The following is a 23317-nucleotide window of genomic DNA, read 5'->3' as shown; positions in this document are numbered from 1 at the left end:
AGATAATGAATGAGAGTAAAGTACAAAAACAGAGAAAATCTGCAGTTCATATTTTAAGGAGGGTTACAACACTGAAAAGGGAGTGCAGGGGAACAAGGGATGACTTTTACAGAATATTAGCATGGAGAGAAGCAAGCAGTGAACCTACAAAATGTCAAAATGACTGAAATACAGTCCTGTACTTTGAGAAGAGCCATTACACATCAAAATATCTTTACTTTTACCCCCAGAATTTCCAATGTCTCGACTTTTTTCCCCAGAATTTCCACTGATTTGCTGTGTAAATCCTGAGAGCTCTCTCTGCACGAGTTTGCATATCAGCAATATTAACCTACATTCCCAAAGCGTGTTCTGAAGGTAAATTTATAAATATTTACTGATCCCAAGTTTTGAGATTCTGGAAAATTATTATGATTGCAGTGTTGTTATCTTTCAGTTCTTTTATAGCGTTTTGGAGGTGTTTTGGTTTTGTTTTCTTTTGTGTTTTTTTTTTCCTGCCAAAATCAGCCAGATTTGGGAGAAAATAGAGTTTAGCTTGTAGACATCTGACTGCAATAATTTAATGTTTTTGTCATTATGACAATGTTTAAAATACCATAGCTGTTACTTGTTACATTTCTGTTCCTCTGGGACAACCCAGGCATTCTTAATGGGAGTGGATCCTGCTATACCATCTACTACTCTAGGACAGTTCAATGAACTAGTGAGTTCAAATGAATCTGAAGCCTAATTTGTACACTCTCCAATGGGACCATGGATATTGGGCTGATAGTCTAGAGAAGCTGTGATTCTGGTGGTGTTCAGGAGAAGAGATACAACTGGCCCTAACTGCTTTCCTGCACGAAAGGGGACAACTCATGGGCTGCTCTCTTCAGCAGACAAACTCAGGAACCTTCTGTGCTGTGTGCCTGTCCTAAGTCTTGGTTCTGGAGGAAAGACTTGGCACATGGACTGAAATGGAGCTGGACAATGCTCTCACTGCAATGCTCACTGCAATCTCTCCTATTACTCAGAGTAGACATCTTTGAGTGTCAATTCTCCTAAGGAGAAATAGTGGCACTCCAAGATGAAACAGCCTTTCAGAATACCAAATTGCTGGTGGTTCAGCAAGTCCAGTTCAGGTAACAGCAGATTTTCCCTAGACCTCTTTATTGTTTGTTTTTATCAGCTCAATAATTTTTTTAATTCTTCCAGTCATAGTGTATACAGTGGGGAAGTACAGGTTTACTGATTTCTATTGGAGTTGGATCAGGTCCTCTATTAAGAAGACTCTTTCCATTACCTGACTATAGGGATGACTTGTATCTTGAAACTAGCAATCCTGGATACCATGGCTCTGAATGTTCAGAAAATAACAATGGAATGATTAATATGTTTTTTGTTCCATGGAACTCTGCCATTTATGAAAGGACAATAAAAATTAATTTGTTAATGGTGGTAAAGTTTTAAAGCAAAAAAAATACAGTTTAGATATAATGTATTGAGCAATGCATTTTTCTAAAGAAAATTAATTAGGAAATAAAATTACCTATTCTTTTAGTTAACATATATTCCAGAAAATAGAAAAAGAATAAGGTTCAATTTAGTGGGTAATTTTTTTTAATAAAAAATGCCAAATATGGCTTAACATGCCATAAATTTATGAAGGAACAATTTCATCTCTTCAATAAATACAGCTTACTTTCAAATAAGTTAAAAGAATTTGATCCAAAGATTCAAAATCTGGAAACCTTGAAATTCAGACTAATTCACATGGTTCTGACCATATTTTATCAGGATGTGTGGGCCATGCTAGGAGACTTTGAAAGAGACTTCAGGGTGAATCTTAAATGGATCCAGGTCCCTGCAATCTTCCTCAGCATTTCCTGTTCCAATTAAGCAAATATTTCTGAGTTTTACATCCCATTCTCAGGTGCCTAATTCTTCTCCTACACTTAATTCAAGCTTGCAAGACAGGATTTAACCCAAGAAAATATCTGGGCTAAGGTTCTGAAAGATTGATTGTTGATATGTGCCCCAGTCTCTCCTGTAGGTCTATCCCCTAAGGATCTGATAAGGTAACCTTATCAAGGTAACCTTAACCTGTGATTTCTGCTGATGAGCCTTGAAGTTGAAAGACACTATGCAGTCATGGTTGAGATGTCATTACTAGGAGTGTAACAACCACTGGCAGTCAAGACACTTGTGTCTCTGAAAGAGATGGAAACTAGTATTATAAATACTACATCAATGTAGTATATACTTTTCACCTTTGTTTAGCTGTGGAGGATATACCTTACTTTAGGTGTTCTCAGAGGGATTAATCACCGTTTGGGAACTAGAGCTTGTGTAAGGAACTGGGACTGGTAGCTTGTTCCAACTCTGCTCAAGGACCCTGAAGAGTCACACTAATTTCAGGGACTTAAGCAACCCCATGTGCTGTCCTAATTAATTTTTAAAGAGCAAGTGTAGCTATTGACAATTTTCATAGCTTAGGATCATGCTCTGGTTAAATTTTTCTTGCTTTAACTCCTACTTGTACTTTGGAAGCTGAGAGTTTTTGGAGGAAATGTGCAGTTCTAACTCCAGAACTGACACCAGTGCTTATTGAACTGGTTAGAGCTCTGTTGCATCTGGTCCACACATGCTAGTAAAACCTATTACAAAAGAGAGGAATAGCAGGAGTTGCATAAAACCTGAGACAGAGAACAAAAACTGTTGAAGGAACGGTAAGCCAAGAGAGGAAATTGCATAGAATAAGATTGTTTAACTAAGCACGAAGAAACGATAGTGAAAATGTGAAGGAGTTTTTCAAATAATTGCAAGGCATTTATGCAAATTATAGTAAAAGTGGAAACTCTTTTCTTTACCTTTGCCCCACAGCATGACAGATTACAAGGAAGTGCAAGTACACTCAGAACACAAACACGGAAATCTTGATTGTCCTGAGGAGCAGCCAGTCTATGGAGTTCACTGTTGTGGCAAGTCCCCGAGTTAACTCCTATGGATATTTTAAAGATCTTTATAAAGTTATGACAGCTCAAAGTATTCATAGGTTTGCAAATTAGAACAGCAATAAGTGTAGTATAGAAGCTCTGTGAGCCAGAAGACACCCTCTCTTATGTTCAATGCACTTGGGGTATCTCCCCTGCTTGCACACAGGTGCATGAAGCTCCTTCTGAAGGCTCTGGTGTGGGTTGTCATTTGTCACATGTAAACCACTCTCAGTGGAACCGGTGCCATGATCCAGCATAGCAAATCCTGTGCTGTTAAATCAAGGCTTTAAAGTGATTTCTTAGTATTCACAGAGGCCTTTCCTTTTTAGGCAACAATGGAAAATAATCTGGATAGACCCTGACCCTTAACCCACAACAGTGAATGTCTCAAGCATGGTACAAGGGATCACAGTTGTTCTTAGTGCCCTTTGCCCTTTAGCATGTCTGAAAGGCAAACTTCTCACAGAATCGGAGATAATCACTCCCTAATGCTTAGCACCCCTGGGGTTTCAGCCTTAGGGCATGGGGGGGGGTGTGTGGAAGGATGACCTCCTGAGGACCCTGCAGCCCTTTTCCTTACAATTCTGTGATTCAAACTGTCAACTAGAGATATTCCAATGAATTTTGAGCTGAACACAGGATGAATGTGACTTACATACCAAAAATATTGCCCGAACATTATTCATTAGCATGTAACTGCTATTAAAGAGCCAAGTTTCTTTCACTGATTGGTTTTGTCACTTGATATGCTACAAGCATCTCACACAGCAGATGCTGATTCTGTGCATGGCAGGGCCACTTCACACCAAGAGCATTGAAAAACTAAAGTTGTTCAGAATTCTCCGAAGTCTAAACAGAGACTTTCATGATAAGCAGATGAATAGTGGTCCACAAGTCATAGATCTGATTAAACTGTTTCATACAAATTACCTATTACCACATTGCATGCAATCACCCTGCCCCAGGGTTTGTCCAGGATTTCTGGAGTTTCCCAGGTAAGGGGAGGCCAGATGGAGAACTATTTAATATGGGTGGAGGCCAGTTGACTGCCAAAAGCAGTAAGATTAGTAAGGCTGCATTTTGCTTCTCTTCTGCAGTTATTTTTTTTTGTCAGAGTGCTCTAGAGGTCCTCAGTTTGGGGTATATGAGGAACAATATTTGTAACCGAGATGCCCTTTTGTGATAACAGAAAGCTACATGGGGCCAGCACTGACAAGCACATACCTAGGGCCTAATGATTCAAGTCTCCAGAAGGGTGCTGTGCTGGTCACCCTTGCTTCCCTGCCGGCTTGCGGCATGTCCTGCAAATGATCTTCTGTAAGCAAAAATCTAGTCAGGAAGAAGTTTTATAAGTACAAGTGTTTTTTCTTCACTTTTAAGAAAATTAAAGGGCCTGACTTTTACAGTATTTAGTAGTGCAATTTGGCACGGCACTAATATAGGAGGGAGGTTCCTCCCTTCCCTTCTTCCCTGCCCTGCTATAGGTGGCTGTCAGATACACGTCATGGCTGTGATTGCTCACTCTGGAGTGGATTGTGGCTGTTTCTGACAAGTCCTGGGTGTATGCAAGGTAACTTGTCTGTAGCTCTCCACGCTTTCTTTTCCAGGTGGACTTACAGAGTACACCATCAAAACCTGAAGAATAGCCCACTTCTTCACATCTTGTGTATTTCTTTTTTATCTGCCTGCACAAATATCCTTCCAGAAAAAGGCTATACTGTTTTGTGTGCCCTATCTTAAAGAGGGGAGCTCTTGGAAAGTTGGTCTTTTCAGAATTTAAGTCTTTAAATTCTCCCTAGTTCCTTGTGAGAGGCAATGGGAAGTGCTAGGGCCCTCTGACAGTCTCCAAAGAGTAATTCAGAGGAACAGCATGAAGCCCTAATGCAACATTCCCCCCTGAGATCCTAGAGAGACGGGTGGGATTTGAACTGTCCCAATGGGACCCAAGGTTTGTAGGGTGCACTATCCTGGGGTCTGTTGCTGTGAACTTTCATTCATAAATTTTTTTACCAGAATGAAAATCACTACAGAATTAATGTAATGTAATTAGACAGTTGAATATCCCTCAGCTCTCTGCATTAGATTTATGTATTAAGTTACTGAAATGAACCAGTGTCCAGTCAGGACAGCATTTTCTGGACTCCTGACTCACTGGTGGTCTGCGGCTAAAGTAAGCTAAGTAATATTGTAATAATTCTTACAAATTATTTAACAAATATTAAATTATTTTCTTGAAAGGCTTATTCTGCCACTGCTGATTTGTATCATGGTGCCTGAAGTGCTTTGCTTCTTTTTAAAGCTTTTTGTGCCTAAGCCTCTGCCTTCTGCTGCCCTACCTGTCTTGATCTTTTTGCAGCTGCCACTTCAGAATTTGAAGATAAGGGGCCATCTAACATAGCAGCATTTTTTTTCTTTCCATGGCCATTAACGTTTTTTCTTTTTGAGTGCCTTTTTTTTTTCCTTAAAAAGGTACCTTTGTCTATAGCTTCCTGCTACAACTTCAAGGAAGAGACATTTATCTATTACCTCACTGCTGTACTGTGAAAGTCATGAATTATGTTCATCTACCCAGATAGATTTTCACCCTGCTTTCAGTAGGTCTCCATTAACCCGCATCTGCCAAATTAAACTGACAGGTTTAGAAAAACTTGACACAACAGATTCTAAAATTAGGTCTGCTACAAAAATCAGAGGGATTGAGACCGTGGTTTCCTCCCTCTGCGCAGCTTTAGTTGAATCAGAGTGACATGATAATACAAAGAGGTAAAAGGGAGAAACAATGTTTCAGTCCTCCTTTATGGTAGGGTTTTGTTATTCTTGCTTTAAATTTCAGTGACAAAAGTGGTTCAGAAATCACTAACAAGAGTTTTCTGACATAGATGTGCCTTGTGTTCCTTTACTGGGGCTTTATTCCTTTTATATTTTCTTTTTTTTTCCTTTTTCTTTTTCTTTTTCTTTTTTCTTTTTCTTTTTTTTTTTTTTTTGACTGTTCTGAGGACTTCCAAGGACAGTATGTAGAGCGATTGTTGGGAAAGAAGGGAACATCATTTTAAAGAGAAATTGCCAAGCTTAATTGGCCAAAAATTGACACGAGCTAAAGTTCCAAAAAATGAAATCCCTACAGCCAGTGTGTGTTCACTGCGAAGTGCAGTCAGGGAAATCAGGAATAATATTTTAAAAGGACTTTGGCCACAGTTCCTGAATAATCAGCTGTTTTAGCTGAAGTCTTGGCAGCGAATCCACCAACAGGCTTGAAAGCCTTCTGCATACTGAGAACACTGGGGCGAGCCCCATGTTTGCCTGGTGCATGAAGACCCAGTGCAGCAACAGTTCCTGGGGCTTGGTACAACCCTGCTGGAGGTCTCCTACTGCCAAACAGTCGGAAGTGTTGGTCTGGTGCCTAAACGTTTTAGGAAAGCCTTAGAGGTCTCAGCTCTTCCTCCTTTCAGCTCCCCTTTGTAGGAGTTATTTGTTTCTTAAAAAAAAAAAAAAAAGGAAAGAGAAGAAATCTGATTTGGGTGAACTACTTGAACTCGAGCATACTGTTGTGTGTTGAGCATAGTGGTGTGTATTGAACATCAACTTATGCTTCATTGCTGTGAAACATCAGGTCACCTCAGAGAGATTCCTTGCAACCATGCAAGAGGGAAACAACATTATTAACTAAGATTTACTGTCTTCAGAAACTAAAGGAAACAGAGGAGCTGGCATAGCGAATCCAGGCTCCCCCGAGATTACACATACCATTTTCTCTGTATTGAACTTCCTCTTATAAAACTCCAGAATGACTTGCTTGATGGGAACACTGGATTAACAAATGTAAAATGCCAAATCTTGCCCTTACTCAACACTTCTCAATTTTTACCGCAGAGTTGTTTATGGAGCTCCACTGCTGAGGAAGCCTCCAAAATCCTCAAGGAAATGCAAAAGATGAATAGTTTTTCTTTTCTTAAAACTTGGCAAACAATGAAACAGGCATCACTGACTATCTAGAAATTAATATTTAATAGACAACAGATGACTCTTAATTTTCCTTTCTGAAAGTGAAAATCAAAAGCAAAGGAGAAAAATGGGAAAATTGCTATGTCACAAGCCACAGTTTGAAATAGAATTTCTAAACAAATCTTTTTTCATAAGGTGTCCGAGGAAGACTCCCGCCATACAGCGCCTGTTCCAGTTTGCAGAAAGCTGGGCCTGTTTGTTGTTTTCTTGCTTCAAGGACTACTGAGATTACTAAATCCAGGGGACCCAATTAAGCCTCCCCCTTCTGACTGTTTTCTGGTGTTGCTGTTTTACAGTTTCTAGAGACGCTGGGACCTGGGAATCTTGGTACATCTACCTAGCAAGTTGTTTGGCAGGTTGTGTTTCTGTGAAGGTGAAATACATCACTTCACAGAGGGCCAAACTGAAGCTGCACTTTGGAATAGGGAAAATACCTTTTTATTCCATAATACCACTGCTTTCACCAAACAGCCATCTTGCACTGTTCTTCACTTGGGGTGATCTTTAATGCACTGAATGTCGATATTTTACCATGTTTATATCTTGTATTAAGTCACTGACAATATTTAGTTAGTTTTACAGGATTTAACATTTTATAGCAAGGACAAGACCTCATGTTACTATGTGGTTTCCTTGCAGCTGGCTACATTGATACAAATGTCTGCAGCCCAGAGATTTTAATATTTTAAAATGAATGTAACACATGTAATTATAACAGGCTATCAGAGTGATTTTAGGTTACTTTTATCCTAAACAAAACATAAAGCTGAACTATCTGGTGGTTTCTTTATCAGACTCCAAATGAATAACAGCAGCATTCAGCAAATGAGTTTTATGTTGATGTATGCTGCAACACAGTCTCACTGGACTTGTTTCTCTGGGATCACCTGTAAATCTAACATTTTACCCTGGGTATTTCTAAATACTAATAAAATAATTTGCAGTTCTGCCTCCCCTTGAAAAACTATGAGAAATTTTTATTTTAAAACAATAAATCTCCACTCAGCAGACTGGTTTTGTTCATTGTTTTTTTTCCCCAAAATGAGTAAGGACTGTGTTGGAGATTTTATTTTGGTCAGAGATCAGTGCCAAAACCCTAGCAACTCATTATAATAATTTAATCAAACATCTTTAAGAGCACATTGTTCTATGTTATCTTTTTGAGTGGCCTCTCACATACCATACTATATTATAGCACGTGCAGATCTTGGTATGTGCACAGATGTTCTTGTGCACATGCATACATGTAACTTGGTCTGCATAGATGTGCATGATTTATCTGTATCTCAAACAGGGTTGCAAAGGACCAAAAGTAGATCTTTCACCAAAAATATGTTAACAACCTCTAGAATAGTTGAGATTCAGACCTGTTGTAGCCAGAATTCACAAAGACAGATTTTTTTTGTTGTATAATATGTATGTCTGTATTATTATAAGAAGGTAAGGACACCTTCTTATAGCCCATAGCATTTTTTTTTTTTTAACACAGCCGTATTTTCCTGGGCAAATGTTATAAAACCTATATGTAATAGGTTTATTTTACTATTCAGTTAATTTAAAACTCCTGTGTGCTGGTCCAATTTAAACAACTGTAGGAGATCAGACTGAAACAAACAGAAAAAAATTACTTCCTCCAATGTTGACTTTCAAATTGGTTGAAGGACCCCAGAGATTAAACGATAGATGTTTGGTATCTCTCTGTTAGGATCATTTTTTATTTTTAATGGAAAACTTCTGACTGAGACAAAAAGGCCAAGCAAGTTAGTGCCTAGCAAAGTATATCTCATGTGGCTAAGGCAATGGGAAAATAAAAAAATCCCAAGCATCACACAGCACCTCAATCCCTTTACATGAGCCAAGCATCTTTGCAGCTAGTAGTAATTCATCCATCTATGGATCTACATCTGTTAGCTTAATAGGTGACACAAGGCTGGATTTTAAATGAGTCTAACCCAATAACCAGACTTATGTAATAGGCTTTTCAGGAAGACAGAGAAGGAAGCCTTAATGTTAAGAAACCCTAGCTCAAAGTATCAGTTCCCGTAGCTCCAATGGCTAACATCATTAAACCTTTCTGCCTGTCTGTCAGTATAACTTTCCTTTGTATTTGCTTTACTCTGGCTATCACATTTGCACTAAGGCTCCTTTTGCCCTGCCGTTAACCTGTGTGAACGCACAGGTGTGTGCATAATTCATGAACAAAGAACTACTATTGTTTCAAAGAATTTCTTTCTCATGGTTCTTGCTGCAAAATAATGCACATCACATGCAACTATTTTTCTTAATTACTTCCAAAATGTTACTGATATTATGTGTCCCACTCTGTCACTCAAACTACATTAAAAAGCATAGTAAAGAGTAAGTTTCTGTAACTTAGTTGTTTGTAATAAAGGTTTTATCTTGTTTTCTTTTACAGGGCTCATCAGGCAGAACATGATTTTCTCTTCCTGTACGCTGGTCTAACTCCATTGACTTCAGAAGAATTATTCTTGATTTATTCTGGTGAGAGATGAAGAGGCTGCTGATTTTCTACCTTAGATGAGTTGCTGGCACAATAGCAGAAATATTGCATGTGTTGGAGAAAAAAATATGGTGTGCACAAGCAGAATGTCCCACACAACTCAGTTAGTTTAACTTAAGAAATGTTTTCTCTCAGAAAATGCCAATAAACTAGAGCAACATTTTATTTAATGGTGTGGAAAAATTCCACAATATAGCCATATGAGAAATGTATTTAATTTTCTTTTTTTAAGCAAGTCAGCAAGTAAGGCAAGAGTGCATATTACTAAGTTTGCTAGCACAGCCTAGAAGAGCATATTGAAAGATCCCCTGTAATGCACAATTGGACACAATGCTAAGATGGAGTGCTTTGTGCAGCTGCAGAGCCCTTTGCTGAACTGATTGGTTTCAGATGCTGTGAATCTCCAACCTTGTTATTGGCAGACATTAAAACAACAGTGTAAAGCTTTTGTCTCTTATTCTCTCCTGATTATACAGGACATGGTGGGACAGAATAAACATAGCAAGGCATCTTTGCGTTGGAGACGGTTTCAGCGATAAATACAACCCTGGCATAGGGAGGCACAACTCTTGTTGACTTCAGTCAGTGCTACGCTGGATTACTCTCGGGATGAGTTTGATCCTCAGTCTCTTTCTAGTAATGAGTGCTCTGGCAAGAGCATTAAGCACTACAAGCAGAGAATTAGCAGCTCCAGTATTATCCATGTTGTCAACAGACATGGAGAGCAAGCAGGAGGCAGAAGGAAAATATTGTGTGTGCTTTACTGGTTTGCAAATATACACTGATTAAATCAGCAGCAACACACTGACAAAGTTAGGACTTTTTTCTACTCCCTTGTAACTGTACATAAATAATACATATTTAATCCATTTCAAGGTATTTATTTAGATCCATTAACTGCAAGAAAAAGTAGGCGGTTAGATAGCGAGGACTGTTAGAGGGTTAGATGTGATGCTGTCTTTGAGAGGTATTCACAGTGCTGAAAAACATTTCATACATAAAAGTTGCAAAGCAGTATTTACCCTACCTTGAAAATAGATTGTCAATATCTTAACATGAATAAGGAAGCTCACGTTGGCAGTACAAGAAGTCTGGGAATGTTTATGTATGTTCTTGTTAAAACTGGTGTGTTTAATTCCTGTCTGAGCTCCAAGTAAAACCTTTCTGTTCAATATGATTTTATTTTATGACAGGGGAAGGAGGGCTACAAGAAAGGACTAAATTTTAATAACCTCCAAACAGAAAAAAAAAGATACTGAGACAGAAAAAAAAAAGATCCAGCAGCAGGCATCAAATCAGACAGAAAGAAGTAAAAAAGAAATTGGCAGCCAGAGACAGGTGAGAAAAGAATAGTAACAGGCATACCAGGTTTTCAGAGACACGTCCTTTCTCTCTCTCTCTTTCTCTCTCCCCTCCACCCTTAGCAACGAGACCACTTACAGCCAGCATTCCCCCTGTTCCTGGTGCATCTCTCTGGCCTGGATCCAGCAGGACTTGGACCAAGCTGGGGGCCAGAGGGAGGCACAGGGGAGGCAGCCGAAAGGATGCTGGCTGCTTCCCCTCCTCTCTTGAGTGCTCCTTCCTCTGCCTCAGGTCATGGTAAGTGGCTGTGCTTTGCCTGTGGGTCCACGAGGCAAAGCACAGCCCAGGAAAGGAAAGTCTGGGTATCTCACTTGATCAGTGCTGTTAACTGGGGAGGCAGCGCCTGTGCCACCAGGCCTTACCCCCCGCCATGGCGCCAAACAAAGCTTAGTCCCAGAGAGATCTGCCTTTGTATTTTTGGCCTTTCTCTGTCTTCCTCCCTCTGTTCTATTTGCTCGTTCTTCTTCTTTTCTTTTCCTGCATGTTTCTTAGAGCATGGGCTGGATCTTTTCCCCACATTCTGGAGCACCAGACACTTCCTAACAGGGTAAACAACAGTCTTCTGAAAAGTCCTCTTGTGGAGTGTGGAGGATGGCTTGAATCTTTTTTTTTTTTTATGTTAATCACACATTCCCCCCTGAGTTTTGAGCTTAAATGACTATGAAAGAAAACTGAAGACTGCTGTTAAAAGTCTGTGTTCTAGCTACGCATGGATTTCTGACTGAAGCTCAAGGAAATCATATACTGAAAACGAAGGCCATTATACATTTTCAGACTGAGAGAATATAGCCCTGAGGTTTGTGACAGTATAACACCTGAAAAGAAAGGGCCTTACAGCTAGTTAAGGTTTGTTTCTGAGCTAGATGAAGCTATGCAAGCTATAAATGACCAATAAAGTCTCTTCAGTATAACTGCATTGGGAAGTTATTCCAGGTATGTCTGTGGAATCAGTTTTGTGAGTTTATCTGTATAAATGGTTTATAGAAATAAATGTCACATTCCCTGGTAAAATGAGAGATACATGGAGCTTCTATCGTGAATAATGCAAGCTTATCAGAGATACAAGAACTGATGAATTATAGCTATAGTTTCCATATTTACTACTGCGAGCTCTAATTTTTTATCCTATGAACAAGTAAACTGTGAAGGGATGGATTGATTTCTGATAAAACAAGAGCTGATAAAAGCCCTGGTGCAGAATGAAGTATATTTGGGTTGTTTACAGCATGCAATTAGTTTTTCCTGACCTTTGCTGCTACTACTAACTCAAGACTATCCTCTCAAATGAAGTGACACTGCAAAGCAAAATATGCACTTCTTCCTGGCAAAGGTGATATAGGACAAACCAACATGAAAACAGGTTTTATCCTTAGCTATAAGTCTTCTGCCAAGTTACAGAAGTGTAATTCCCTTGCTAGTCTTTCCGTTAAGGCAAAGGAGATTTAAAAGAACACTCAGAGTAGCTTCTGAGCTTCATCTAAACTAGTACATTTTGATGCAGTGGAAATGAATCAACATAAAGTGTGTGAAGAAAATTATATACTTAACCTTGAGGTAGTAATTGATTCAGAGAATGTTTGTTGGAAGGTTTCTCTGGAAGTCATCCAGTTCAGCCTCTCCCCTGAAGCAAAATTATCACCAGCTGTAGATCAGCCAAGGCATGACTTTGCCTAGTCAAGTCATGAAAACCTCCAAGGGTGGAGATCCTACAACCTCTCACTATTCCAGTGCTGCACTTATGATCTTTTTTAGGAATTTTTTCCCAAAAGTTTAATCTGAACCTCCAGCTGCATTAAGTGTTCATTGCTCCTTTTGATGTTTTTTCTTCTAATGGAAAGAGTTTGGCTCCATCAAATAATAAATTCCCTTCCAGCAGTTGTAGGCTGCTATCAGATAATCTCTGGGTCACACTGAACTAGCCTATCTCTCTCAACTTCTGCTTGAAGGTCATGTGCTCTAGGCTCCTAACTATCTTGGTAGCTTCTGTTTGATACTCTTTCTCCTTAATCCTCTTCCTCTGGAACCTAAAACTGGACACAGTGCTTTAGGTGCAGCCTCACAGGGGCTGAGAAACAATGTATAGTACCTCCCCTTGATCTTCTGGCCAGGCTCCTCTTAATAGGCAGTGTGCACTTTCCCTTATTTGTGATGTGATTGCAATGCTGATTTATATTTTGCTTGGTATTCACTGCCACTTCCAGGTACTTACATCAGGGCTGCTACTCAGCTAGTTAGTTCCAGCCTGTATTTGTGCATGAATTAGGCTTTTATGTCCATGTGCAGAATTTACACTTCTTGAACTGCATAAGATGTCTGTTGACCAATCTTCAAGTTTCTTGAGGTCCATTAGGACTGAGATTTTAGTTTCTGGCTTAATAATCTCTTCTCCTTATTTACTATCATTCACAAATTGCTTTCTTAGCATCCAAGTTGCTGATTAAATTATTGAAGCATATAGCCCTCAACTCTATTTGTTCATAGCTGCCAACCAGATACCAAGCTATTGATTACTACTAATTAGGTTGTCTTCCTCATTCAACAACAGGCCCATGTTTTCTCCAAACTTCCTTTCGCTACTAGCATACTTACTAAAGTTACATTATCCTCTAACTCTAGACTTGGGTTTAGTTTCACTTGAGCTCTGGCCTTCTCTCTAAGTACTTTAGCAAACAAATCTTATATTCTACCCAATCACTACAGGTGGCCAAGGAATATGACATATTTTTTCTAAACTGTTTTCCCTGATATATCCCCATAATATCCCCAGGGTTCATTGGTCTTGATTTAAAGACCACTAAAAGACAAGCCTCTGATTTCATATCAGAGCTGTACCGTCAAGAGATTCATTTATACAGGATGCAATCCTCCCTCCTCTTCTTCCCTCCCCAAAGAAGCCTGTGCCCATGATGCACATGCTATCCCACTCAGTCTCTGTGACTGAGCTCACACTGTAGCCCTAGCCCTGCAACCAGTCATGACCTTGCAATTCTTCCTGACTGTTGCTCAAACTCCATACACTAATGTAGAGGTAGGTCTCAGAATGCATTCGCCTCTGAGCACAGACTTGACTCACTGGCCAGCAGACTCTGTCACAGAAATACATGAGCTGTGGCAAAGCTAATCAAGAAGCTGACCAAAGATCAGAGGCTTCAGAGAGAGACATACTAAAGGAGAAACAACAATCTGTTTTTAACGGACAACTCTGATCATTCAGAAATAGTCATTGGCCCTGAGTAATGGCCGGTCTTGATCCTGCAGAGATGGCAAATTTTATAATGTACCCACCACTAATACCACATGTGACTGAGGCATGGGACACTTTTCTAACCTCCTTCCCTTCCCCCTTAAGTCTCTATGTGCCAAAACTTGAGAGCAGACTGCCTATCACTTGGATAACCATTTGTACAAGTAGAATATACACATTATAAAACAGTTGCTTCTTCTTTTGCTCTGTGTTTACTGGCCATTATATTCAGCTTCCTCACTGGTGTTTCTACTATTTCACACTTCTATTTCCTTTGGTACTCTTGGATGAGTTTTATCTGAGCCATGTGATTTGCTGTACTTTAATTACAGGAGCTGCTCCCTAGGATTCACTGTAACAATATGTCTATCACTCTGGTATTTGCATACTTGTCTGCCAAGGCCATTACTCTCCAAAATCTATCGGAGTCCCTCTTTTTTCTCCATAACTCTGGCCATCTGTCCCATTGACAGTGCTGCATTCCAGCATGTCATTACAGCCATAGTATTCTCCATGATAGCTTCTCTGTATTGCCCTCCAGTTTCTTCGCAAAATCTGTCAGGATGGGTGAGGTTTGCTCCGGTCTACGCTGTCTCGGACAGACTCTCTAACAACTGTTTCATAATTATTAACCTATACACTTCAGCCCAATCCACCAAGCACCTTGTAAAGAAGAACAACCTTGACAAACATTCCTCCTCCTTCTCAGACAAATTGTTCAGGATAGCTGCTTTTTAGCCTCATGTTCTGTAAATGTAACCATATCTGGGGTCTGATGGTTTGTGGTTTTCATCCCACCAAAGAAATAAATGAAAGTTCGCCTCACTCTAAACTGTTGTTGGCACCTATTCAAAGGTGATCACCCAGCGCAACTTAAGTAAGGATTGGTGAAGACTTACTAGAAACATGTCCATTTATACAAGCAAACAAATCCTTGAAGTAGTTTCTTCAAGAGCTGTTGTCATCACTGCTGTGGTTTGCAGACTGATTTAGCTGCTATTCATGGACTATTGATGTTCCTTTCTAAATTGCATGAAGTTGTAAACACAGGAGCATTACCACCTTATTTTCATCAGGCAGTCCTCAGCAGTACTTAGATGAATTATTTCTTTTTAATGGGAACTCTGATAAAAGTACGCAAACCTCATCTTTCTCTGGCATCAATTCCTCTACAGTAGGTTGAGAAGAAAGCTTCAGCTTCTGTCACATTCCATGGTGCATCACAATGTACCAACATGGGGAAAGTGCCTCACAAGCTTACACTATGTTTATAAGCAACTTCCCTTACCATCTGCTTTTGGTTATTGACAGAGACAAGACACTGTGCTAGATGGTTTGGTCTGATCTAGTACGACTAATTTCATCTTCTTATGTTTTTGCCTTCATGACTCAAAGTAGAGCCTAAAGGGGTAATACAAGGGCCCTGTCTGCTACACACACTGTGTCTTACTGTGGGGCAGCTGCTTGCTGCTTGCACATCCTACTGGGTTGTGCACTACTTCCTAGGTAATCAAGTTGCTCTCTGTAGAATTATGATTTTGTGAGGAAAAAAAATCTGTGAATGAGAAGCCAAATTTACTCCTGTCTGTGTTAAAGCTGACTAAGGCCACAGTAGGAGAAAAGCTGCAGAACAGGGGAGAGTGGCTGCAGTAACAGGAAATGGAATACATTGTTCTTCTGTCCATAGATATGGGGGGAGCTGGGGAAGAGGCTGAAAAGCAGGGCCTTTTGGTAAAAGGGTACTGTCAGCATGACCAATAGCTGTAGTGACAACTCAAACTCCTGTGGATTGCTAGCAACAAACACAAACTTTCTCCATTCAGATAAATTCCCCTGGGAATAGAGGATCTGTTTGGTTTAAAATACACATTCATTATATTTCTCTGCACCTGTTGTGTTGAAATAGTCAATATCCCTTCTTATTTTGTGGTAGTAACGCTTTGGGACTACCTGATCGGAGGACTACACTTCAGGTATAGTATTCTATTGTATTCAGATAAATTCTTTTCCTTAATACTCAGATAGATTGTCTTGGAAAAGTGGACTACTTGTAAAACATAAAAATGCAAGCCAAACAATTTCTTTCCCTGTTAACTTGAGAGGTGGCTGTCGATCCTCAGGTTTTCTTACTTAATATAATACTGATTTATTGCTTTATGAAATGTTTATGTTCTAACACCCCTCCCCTATGGATGTCTCTAATGCGTATCACAAAGTCCGCTTGTTTTTTGCACTGTGTTCAGGACTGTCCTTTTATAGCAGACATAGAGAGCATTATTTGTGCAATGGAGTAGCCCATGCTTTATGATGGTTTAGGATAATGTGGAGTGAAGGTGGCCCAACTATAAAAGCATTCAGGTTATCTGCTACAAGGTATTCTATCATACAGTATGTTGCATTGTCAGCAATATTATTGTTTCATGCACTGAGCTGACTGTGCCTACCCATTCTAGCAAAATGTTTAAATACCTATACAAAAACTGGTATGTTTTTGTAACTTAACACCACCCTACAACTACAAAACCTTAATATTATTTGCTATGTTTTCTCTTAAAATATCTATGAAATGCTTACTGGATTTTAGAAACATTAGATCAACAACCCAATGACCTATGTTTATCTACTGAACTGAACAGGAGCAGCTACTTGAACAGATACAGGCACTATGAAAAGTTGAACATGCTCATAACAGGTGACCCGGAAAGCCTGCACAAATTTCCAACAGTCTCTACGCACTTCCTTTTGTCTTGTCTACCTGGAGCAAGACCTCTGCGTACACTACTGAACAGCTGATGCAGCTGAAAACTTACTGGGATTTCATTTGAGCTGGTGACCATTGCCTGAGCATTCACCTTCCTTATTCTAATGCAAGCTACAAGTCAAAACTCACCTGGGGTCAGTTTCTGAAAAGAAATAACTTACACTTTCCCAGACTTGGATGTTCCTGAGAATTTGCAGCACTGCTTTCTTCTTTCACTGCCTGACTGAAGATATTAGTAGTGTGCTGTGGAGGAAACATTTCCTACCTCTGTATTCCTCTGTAGATACATAAAGGGGTCCCAGCTCCAGCTGCCACCTTCTTTAAGCATAAAATCCTCAGGAAAGAAAGTACTTTTTTTTTCTTTTTTTAACAAAGCAGCAATCAGCTGGTAGCTGATAAACACACAGTGGGCAAACAGCTGGCTCAGTGTACCAAGACTCTTGCCACGGTAGTACCATAGGTTTAGAATGTGCAAAGGTATATTTATTCACTGTGGCTAGGAAGAAATTAGTAAAAGTAACAGAGAGACTCATTTTGTGCCTGGTATGCTGGTATCTTTTTTGCTGCTGTCTATTATTGACTAGATCACATTGACTGTGATGCTTCAAACACTGTAATTCATCAGACAGATGCTGACTAGCTACTTGTTCATTGTTTATTTATGAGCAGGGAAAGATTTCCAAAGGTGTTCAGATAATTTAGAACCCAGCAATCAATACATACATATTTTTTTAGATTACAAAATAATAAACCTAAGTTAAATTATATTTTGTTCTATGAGAGAGAAAAAAATGAACCCTCAAGGGGCAAACAAACTGTTGTTACTGAAGGAATTACCCATTCAGGATAGACTCAGCTGCCTAACTCCTCATTAACTATTTATCAGTTCCTTGGAAGGAAAAATCTACTATACAGTGAATTCCCATCAATATTTAATATAGCAGTGCCTGGAGCGCTAGACTGAGTTTCTCACTTGTGCAGACGGCATAAGCAAAGTGTGTACTGCCACATCTCTTAATGGGGGAAATCTCAGATAAATCCCAAGGCTTCTTTCTTTTGTTATGGTTTACTTTATATACTTCTTAGAATTGTTAATGACCTGTTCCTGAGCATTTCTGTAAGGTTCATGCCAGTCTTTTCCTTTCACACACAGAGCAAGTGCAGTTATTGATCATCAAGCAGTTTCATCTGAAAGCCAAAAATACACCATATTGACTTAATGCTACCATCTTCTGGTTTGGAAAGTACCTTTGCTAGCGTCACTAGTTGTCCATTTGTTTAAATTTTTTTATGTGATAAAACTATCATATCTGAGGTTTTTTTGTGTTACTGTCCTAGTTTTGGTCCCTGATATACAAAACACACACTATACAAATAATTGGGCTGTCTTCATTAATATAATTTTCATTCCGTTTCAGAATCATCCGTCATAGTCAGAAGACTTCACCAAAAGCTTGCTAGCTCTTTTCCTATTTCTATACCATCTGCCTGCCTGTTCAGTTCCTAATTACAGATATTCTGCCATCACAGTTAAATGTACAGCTGCTGGATTACAGCTAAATTGGTTTTCATCACACTTTTAGCCAAGCCTCAGTTCTCAAGCTCTTCCATTTTTCACTGTCCAGGGCCAGTTCCTGACCTAGCATGACACTGCAGCAGGGACAAAAGAACATACTAGTGCATTACTCTAACAGTGTCATATCTGTCTAACCTGTCCTGAAACAGAAGTGTAGGAACTTGTTTTGCACTGCTCTGTGGCAGAACGTTGTCATGACATTTGTGGAGTGGGAACTTCAGAAAGTAAGATGCTGCCTACTGAAGAACACTAAACGATCTTGGTCTCAGTACCCACAGATATCCCCAAAAAAGTTAGTGGGGTTTTTTTTAACCTCAAGGCAGCAGAGACTGCCATGGATCGGCCACAGGTGGAAGAGAGTCAAATGTGAAATTTCTAAAAGACTAATAAATTAACTCAAATTAATACTATTTTTAAGGTTACCCAAACTGCCTATTATTTTCTTATTTACTCCGTCACCCTGTTCACTGCAACCTAATTATTCTGCTTTGAGCTGTCTGCAAAAATACTCTGCTCTGAACTGTAGATAGCCAAAATACTCTTCTTCCCAAAAGACTTGTACGCAGTAGCCTGTTCATTCCCACTTGGGTATGAAGTAATCTCCATTGCCTAGCTGCCACAGCTGGCAATGAGGCAACAGACCTAAGGATAAAAAAAGTGATTAGCCTGTTCTCAAAACTATCTGTCATACACAATAACCTGCTGAAGTCTTAGCAGCCAGTGGTGATGTGATATGAATTTGGCCCTTTTGATTTGATTTCCCTTGCAGCCTCAAAATATTTTGCCTTTAATTCCTTTTCTCTGGCTGCTCATTGTTCCATGATGATCATGCATTCACTCCTTGTTTCATTTTGCAGGCATTTGGGAACACAGTGGCAATATGCCATGAAGGTTGGGCTTATTCCACTTCATTCCACTTATTTGACTGTCCCTCTTCATTCTTCAGTGTCCTCAAGATTTATTAGAAAGTTTTATCTTATGTAGTGCCCAGTCCTTCTGCCAGATGTACACGGAAGCTCTTAAAACTCAAAGCAATCTGTCTGTCAGAGGAGTTGCCAATGACCTTTTTACAACGTTGTTGACCTGTTAATCTAGAGCTGTCACTCAGAATGCAGAACTCATTGTATTTCTGGTAGGAGATTCCCCAAGAGTACCTGGTTTTACAAAAATGGCTAGAATTTGTAAAACACATAAACAACCTTTAGGCTACCATTAGGAATAATGGTATCTTACAAAATCTTAAAAAATTAATTATGGTATTTACCAGTTGCTGTAATTTATTTTCAGTTGAGGGACTCGATTCAGAAAGCTAGTAACGCCTACATTGCTTTTTACATAGGTCTTACTTGGGGAGAATACAGTGCATATCCAGCAGATAAATCAAGTCCTCAGATGATCATGCTGTATTTTACAAATTTGAGTTGTTGGCTGGAGAATTCTGGATCCATAAACTTGTGAAAAGACTTACAGTCAACTGTAGACAGCAGGAAAACATTTGAGGGTATTATCACAAATGTCCACTTCTACTGGAAGTTTCCTGCCCACTTGCATCTCTATCTGCTAAGTATGGTTTATAAACCAGACCTTACATTGATATATACCTGTTTGCCTACTTTGCAAATGCACTTGAGTATTACTGAAACATAGGTAATTGTATATGAAATGTTAGTTATGATGCAGATGGAACATTTGCTCATCATCCTATCTTTCCCTCAGATAGTGAATTACAATGTGCTGAACAATTAGTTTTCATGCACAGCTCATTAATTTGGAAGAAACTTGAAATTATTGGCCTGGGTCTATCATTTCAGATATACTATTTTTCATTCAGGTTTGGGCTTGATTAACACCATGAGTTTCCAGTGAGTACTCCACCTCTTAAGAAACTAGTGGGACATTTCCGAATGGAAGTTTCATCTTGGAATGAATCCTCAGAAATGGGCAGCCTCTAGGCAGAAGTGTGAGAGAGAGCAGGAGTGATGGGACACCCTTCTCTGAAACTGTACTGTATATGAGGGATGGAGGAAGAAGGAAAGACCTGGGACATGGTTTGTTTAAATCATGAAGAGTGGCTACACTTTCCACCCATCAAATACCACCTGACTCCCACATCTGGTGTGTACAGCTGGGAACTAGAGAGAACCTACACACTGTGCTACAGGAGGAGGATGGTAAGCAGCAGTGAAAAGGGAGGGTCCTTTTCTATTTGTGAGGATTCTTGCTTTTTCGTGTTCATCTGTGACTTACTCTGTGTCCAAGAATACAGCTTTTTAGCATATATTCACTTAAACGTAGATACATAAATACATATATTGACACATTCACTTTATAATAACAAGGTTATAACCTCGCTGTGGTAGCAACTGTGCCTAGCTGTGTTTGTGTACCACTAATTCACTCAAGACATTACATGTGCGTGGGCTGCTCAGGTCTTCAAGTCAAATGTAATAACAGTATCATGTCAGAGTTTGGTGGAATAATTCATTTAGCCTATTCATGCATTTGTAAAGCTGTTAGAATAATTCAGAGTCAAGCGTACCTCCCAGAGGAATACTGTGGTCATAGATCGGTATTTACTTTGAGATCTTTGCCTGAAAGGAGTTAAAATAAACCTTAGCTGGGTTTTAAGCATATCAGTCTTGGTTTCTTCATCGCTGCTCTTTAATGTAATTTAAGAAAAAGGGCCATAATCCATTTAAGGAATGTATTTCTTTCAAAAGATTTTTGGATGAAAACACTTCTCAATTTTGACTGACACTGGTTAGTGGCCCTGGTGATGTTCCTATTACATTAAGAACATAAGAACAGCTGCACCCAGGTCAGACCAAAGGTTTGTCATGTCCGGTGTCCTGTCATGACAGTGTCATCAGCGACACTTAGAAAAAAAAACATCAGGAAAGGATATGCATAAAAAATCCTGGATGGCAAATGCACTCCGACTTCACTGCTAGAAGTACTTAGTCTAATGTATAGATCTCAACTGTATTTTTATTATGCTATCAGCTTCTTCAGAATGGTGTGATATGTGTATAACAGCCTGTGCCATCCCTGCTGTTTTCATTCCTGATGACCTCACTAGTGCATTAGCTAAAGTGCATGTATCTTAACATAATTGTTTTCCTCTCTCTGTGGAAATAACTGCAAAATCACTAAGGGTCAGGTCACGTCAACTGTAACTGATCAACAAACACTCCCAACAGAAGAAGGCTCAGAGGAGACGGGCAAAGACACCTGCTCATGAAGCTCAGGGAAGAACACAAGGAGTGACCACAGCTGTTGTAAAGAAAGCTGAACTCATCCCAACACAAAAGGGACATAAGGGTGGGCTTTGGTTTAGATCAATGACTGTATCAACGGAGTGGATCAACTAGTTGTGTAAATGGCCTTCCCTGAGTTAATCAAAAAGGTGTGAATGTCTTCCTAAGCCAGCCAGACCAGCATGGGGTAAGTGTACAAGTGGCTCAGCCCAACACAGAGTATAAAAACTGAGCAACGAATAAAATGAACTTTGAAGACAGCAGCAGGCTTGGGCTGTCTTCAACCCATGTATTCCTTCCCAGTGACTAGGGATGCCCAGCACTGTGATGGTAAGCATATAGAGACTGGTAATGGTAATCACATTTTTCTTGTTCTTTGACTGTATATTGCAAATGCTTTATCATCCTTGTGTTGTGATTTCAGCATATTGCTGTATCAATCCACTGAATCAAAATCCCATGTAACATCAAATATATTAAATAAGTAAATTTGGTATTAAAACATGAATACTGTCCTTGTGTGGAATATCTAAAAGAAACTGGTCCGAGAGTATTGAACTCTAACATCAACCTAGTCCAGTAAGACAGAGGCAAAACTAATTTTGATCATTTTGATTTGAAACGTCTTCTAATTAAATTTAAACACATGCATTGCAAGATTGTAAATCCCATGAAGGAAGAGCAATTGTTTATGTATACAGCTAGCAAGGATGGCATAAGATTAAAGTACAAGGAAATGTAGTTTGAATGTCAGAATAAAAATCTTCATGGTTAGATCTACAACATTATGGACTAGCTTCTGAAGAGAAGGTAAAGATTCAACACTTGGCATTTGAAACTGCACTGGCAAACTCACTAGGCACTACACCAGAGGAAGTTTGTCCATCTCTGTCTTCTATAGTATGTAATTTAGCTTAAATATACTGTATATGCATACAATACTGCTTCTTTCTAACTCTAATAAGAGTCTTTGGTTTTCTTGTCACTGATGTCTTTACCATTACTTTAAAAACAGGACAAAGAAAGTCAAGAATATAATTTATGTTATTAAATGGGAAATATATATTCAGGTGGAAAAATCAGGCTACTGTGATTTAACTAATGTAGAATAAAAATAACCGAATAAAATGCAGTTTACTCATTGTTCAGATGAGTATAAAGATGGAGGTCCCAGAGGAACGGAGCAAGGACACAGTCTTCTTAAGGATTGTTCTAGTCAGTTTGAAAGAAAGCAAAATGCAAGAAAGGAGCTGTGCTGGTTTTGGCTGGAGTAGAGTTAATTTTCTTCATAGTAGCTAGTATGGGGCTATGTTTTGGATTTGTGCTGGAAACAGTGTTGATAATACAGGGATGTTTTCGTTATTGCTGAGCAGTGCTTACACAGAGTCAAGGCCTTTTCTGCTCCTCGTACCGCGTTGCCAGTGAGCACACTGGGGGTGCACAAAACGTTGGGAGGAGACAGAGCCAGGACAGCTGACCCCAACTGACCAAAGGGCTATTCCATACCATATGATGTCATGCTCAGCAATAAACTAGGGAGGAGGTTGGTGGGTGGGCTGCTGCTCAGGGACTGGCTGGGCATCGGTCTGTTGGTGGTGAGCAATTGTTTTCATTTGCAT

At 39.4% G+C, this 23317-nt stretch overlaps 1 protein-coding gene across 6 annotated transcripts in view; it reads right to left on the bottom strand.

Annotated features, from left to right (window-relative positions):
• Positions 1–23317, bottom strand: part of LOC142421931 (uncharacterized) — a 42946-nt gene that overhangs the window by 5781 nt on the left and 13848 nt on the right. For 5 of the 6 annotated variants that reach the window (XR_012779013.1, XR_012779014.1, XM_075527184.1 and 2 more), the window contains one exon: positions 2850–2980. Coding sequence is in view for 3 of the 6 variants with exons in the window: in XM_075527184.1 (XP_075383299.1) it covers positions 2894–2980 (87 nt within the window). In the remaining 3 variants the exon portion in view is untranslated. Of the gene's footprint in view, positions 1–2849; positions 2981–4199; positions 4309–23317 lie in introns of those variants that run through there. The other variant, XR_012779015.1, reaches the window with a different exon arrangement.

The sequence above is a fragment of the Mycteria americana genome, chromosome Z (assembly GCF_035582795.1).
Source record: "Mycteria americana isolate JAX WOST 10 ecotype Jacksonville Zoo and Gardens chromosome Z, USCA_MyAme_1.0, whole genome shotgun sequence".
NCBI lineage: Eukaryota > Metazoa > Chordata > Aves > Ciconiiformes > Ciconiidae > Mycteria > Mycteria americana.
Note: the sequence above shows the minus strand (reverse complement) of the source record. Positions and strands in the feature narration are given on the sequence as shown.